Below are 4,116 nucleotides of genomic sequence, written 5' to 3' on the forward strand. Positions count from 1 at the left end.
TGATGCCGGTCTTCTCTTCGCGTTTCAAAGAGCTGTGGGAAGAGTGGGAGCTCCGTGGTGTCGTGCTCCTCAGCCTCACCCTCCAAATTCTGCTCATTTGTATGGGCAATCGCCGCAAATACTTCCACTCCGCCTTGCTCAGGGCGTTTGTTTGGCTGGCCTACCTAATGGCTGATTCAGTTGCGATCTATGCGCTTGGCATAATCACAAACAAGCTCACAAAGTTAAACAGCCCAAGTGTGGATGCGGAGACCCAGCTGAACGCATTCTGGGCGCCATTCCTCTTGTTACACTTAGGAGGCCCCGACACGATAACAGCATATGCCCTGGAAGACAATGAGCTCTGGTTGAGGCACTTGTTGGCACTAGTCACCCAAGCAGGAGTGACATTTTATATCTTCCTGATGGCGTGGTCCGGCCCGAATATATCCATCCTCGCCGTCATTATGATTCTTGCCGGGCTCATCAAGTATGGCGAAAGGGTTTATGTGCTCTGGGCCGCCAGCAGTGAGCAGTTCAGGGACTCCATCCCCGACCCACCTCCTAAATTTTCCAAGATATTGGAGCAACATAAGTTGATGGAGGCCGAGGGCTATGATGTCATACCGCACGTGGTGATCGAGGTCCGTGACGAGACTGTGGAAAACACTGTGGATGGTGCCGATCTTTCGTCTCCGGAGAAAAACCTCAATCTGGAGCAACGTTATAAGCGTAAGCAAGGAGAATTGCTTGCGGCCAGAGGCTTGCTCAAAATATTCCAACGCCTTTTTGCAGATCTCCTGCTGAGTTCCGAGGATCGTGACACAAGTAGGTCGGTGCTCAAAGGATAAGGAATTTCCTCGCGGTCTTCAAGATCATCGAGATTGAATTGGGAATCATGTACGATTTGCTCTACACAAAGGCCAAAGCAATCCATACTGGCTGGGGCTTGGCTCGGCGCATAACTGGATTGGTTTCAATCTGCATCGTATTGGTACTCTTCATCCTGATCGAGGATCATAATTACTCAGTGGCTGATCTTTGTTTGACCTTTGTACTGCTAGCGGTGGCCATATTCCTGGAGATTTATGCTTTGGTTTTTCTTCTTTTCTCTGACAAGACGGCTTGTTGGTTGATTAAGGAAAAGAAATTTGCAGTCTTGGATTTCATCAATTGGTTGCAACCGCTGACTAAACGGCACCGATGGTCGGATCACATGGCTCAATACAGCCTATTGAGCTTTGCAATTAAAGAGAAGCACCTCCCTTGCCATCAGATCCTCGAATTTCTGCACATTGATGAGGAGGTCGAGAAACTCCTCTATAAGCATCACAAGAAAGTGACCGAAGAGATAAAAAATCTTATAGTGTCACATGTCACACAAATGCAATCCCGCCAGCCCACCCCAGGAAGCCAGGTGCTCAAAAAATTAAATATGGAGAGTTTGAAATGGAGCATCGAGTTGGAGTTCGACCAATGCATCCTCATTTGGCATATTGCAACCGAAATGTGTTGCCACCCAAATGACCGAGACAGTTTGAAAAACTCTGGCATCGAATCAAGATCCAATATCAGTAAGTGCTTGTCCCGATACATGTTCTATATCTTTGTCATGTACCCTGTGATGCTGCCAACCGTGATCGGACGCATCAAGTTTCAAGAAACCTATGTTGAGGCGATGAAATTCTTCAGCGACCGCAAGCCCATAGCACACGAGGATACAGACCACAAAGCAACTCGTTCCAACAATGAAGGATTCTGTGCGAGTACTTGGCGACATATCAAGGAGGGGATGAAGTGCAAATTCAACTTAACTACTGCCTCCAACGAGCTGCGGAATCAGGTGAAGACAGAGCTGAATTTGACGGTCTCAAAGGGAGACCGGAGCAAGTACGTGCTGTTCCACGGGTGTCGGCTCGCGTCAGAGCTGGATGCGATCGAGAGTAGGGAGAAGAAGTGGGAGATCATAAGGGACGTGTGGGTTGAGATGTTGTGTTATACAGCTAGTATCTGTAAAGGGAGTTATCATGCACAGCAACTGAGGAGAGGAGGAGAGCTTCTGACTCATGTCTGGCTCACGATGGCTCACTTTGGCTTGACTGATCACTTCCAGATTCCGCTGACCCCTGCTATAGCTGAGCTGATTATCCAGTAGGATAAGGGCGTGTATGATAAACATACCTCTTTTTTTTTTTTTTTTTTTTTTTCTTTTTTTTTTTTTTTTTTTCTGTTCCTTAAAACAAGTTTAGAATAAAAATCCATTTGGAAAATATAGAATAGATTTATATTCTAGAAATAGATTTGACTAAAAATCATAAGATAAAAATTTTAGTAATTCTATTTCGGAATAAAAATGAATCATGAAATTTTTTCTTATCATTCATTTTTGTCACTACTTGCCACCCACTTGCCACTTGCGGGACACCGAATGCCTGCCACTGACCGTCAATCGTCGGACGCCAGGTGTTGGTTCCCCACCACTTGTTGGACGTCAGCTGCCGAATGCTTGTGGCCTATCACCGGTCGCTAGCTACCACCCCCCCACTCGGGCACCAACTGTTGATCGCCAAACACCTCCTATCACCAATCGGCGCCGATGCCTCCCACTATCACTAGGGCGGAGAAATTTTGTGTTGTTATTAAACGAATTTCTATTTCAGGAATATAAATTCTATGAAGTTATCAAACGTGTATTTTTGCTCAAAATTTTTGCTCAAAAACTTGGCTGGGTATAAAAATAGAAAATCAATTTCTAGCCAGAGATTGACTTCGGAATAAAATAGTTATCATGCGTGCCCTAACACTCTCTGTTTTATTTCAAGCATATATTGTTAATATACAAATGGTTTAGCATGCTGTTCTGTATTGGATATGCTCAATTAATTGAGACTCCCTTTGTGGAACTTGTGAATTTTGTGCGATGTAACTCAATAAGGGTGATTAAATATTTGCTGAGGATGATGACTGGAAATATAATATCTCACTTTAAATTTAATCGCCATTGCTTTAGTGATCATGAGTACAATATAACGTGTGTCGTGCTGAGGATTAACCATCACGTAATGTCTCTTTATGCAGTGACTAATCATGGCTGCAACGGAGAGTATCATAACTGACTTGAATGAGGTCGAAAGATTAAATGGTGATAACTTTGATATCTGGCACCAAAAAGTGCAATTTGTGTTAGAATAACAAGAAGCGACAATTTTTGAACCAAGCTATGGATGACCCGGCTGAAGGAAACACTGCTCAAACTACGAGAGATCGAGAGGCTTTTAGAGCCTGGGAGAAAAGGGATAGTGTGGCTCTTAATACATTGTAAGTTGTACGCAAGGATGATCTCATAAGAGAGTTTGGGTGATTTCCCTATAACATGGGAGATGTGGCTTGCACCGAAAGAGAGGCGTGGAAAAATTACTTTCACCAAGCAATATACTATAAGAAACACTCACTAAATCGTTGACTGTTAGACTTGACATCGATAAGAAACGCTCTAATCATATTATGAAACAACAACATTTGTGTGAAATGTCAAACATAAGCGAATTTGAGTCGGTTGGTCATGCCCTTCTTAACAAGCAACGAGTCCAAGTTGTCATCTGATCGCTTCTTAATTGTTGGGAGCGAAGGAAGGTTAACCTAAGTCACAGTGAGAGCATCAAGACGTTTGATAACGTCATGAATCATTGCATCCGGGGGGATGAGCTATTGATGTTGAATGAGGATGCTGTAGGTCATACTCACGTGGTTGAACAAGTACGACGAGAAAGGGAAGGAAAAAGGGCTTGGGCCGAGGAACAAAGAAGGGAAAGAAAGGCTGGATTAAGAAGGATAAGACTAAATTCCCGTGCTTTTGTGGGAAGAATGGACACTTCGTTCGGGGAGTGCACCGAGCAAAAGAGGGTTGGCCTTATCTTAATATTCCTAATAGTGAAAAATTATCCAAAAAGTCATAAATCTATCGTATAATGATCAATTTAGTCATGAATATTTCAATTATATCAATTTAGTCCTAAAACTTTTAATGATTTGTCAATTTAGTGCTAAATTTTTTCATGACTTGTCAATTTAGTTCTTTTAGCAAATTTTAGCCATAAATTGCTCATGTGGATGCTAGTCATTTTATATGACATAGCT

General features: G+C 43.1%; 1 protein-coding gene across 1 annotated transcript; it reads left to right on the plus strand.

The window, feature by feature from the left end:
- The first annotated feature begins 877 nt into the window (after positions 1–877).
- Positions 878–2,134, plus strand: LOC120287124. Its single transcript, XM_039299818.1, has one exon. It carries the CDS (start codon positions 878–880, stop codon positions 2,132–2,134), a length of 1,257 nt encoding a protein of 418 aa, XP_039155752.1.
- The last annotated feature ends 1,982 nt before the right edge of the window (positions 2,135–4,116 follow it).

The sequence above is a fragment of the Eucalyptus grandis genome, chromosome 8 (genome assembly GCF_016545825.1).
Source record: "Eucalyptus grandis isolate ANBG69807.140 chromosome 8, ASM1654582v1, whole genome shotgun sequence".
Lineage (NCBI taxonomy): Eukaryota > Viridiplantae > Streptophyta > Magnoliopsida > Myrtales > Myrtaceae > Eucalyptus > Eucalyptus grandis.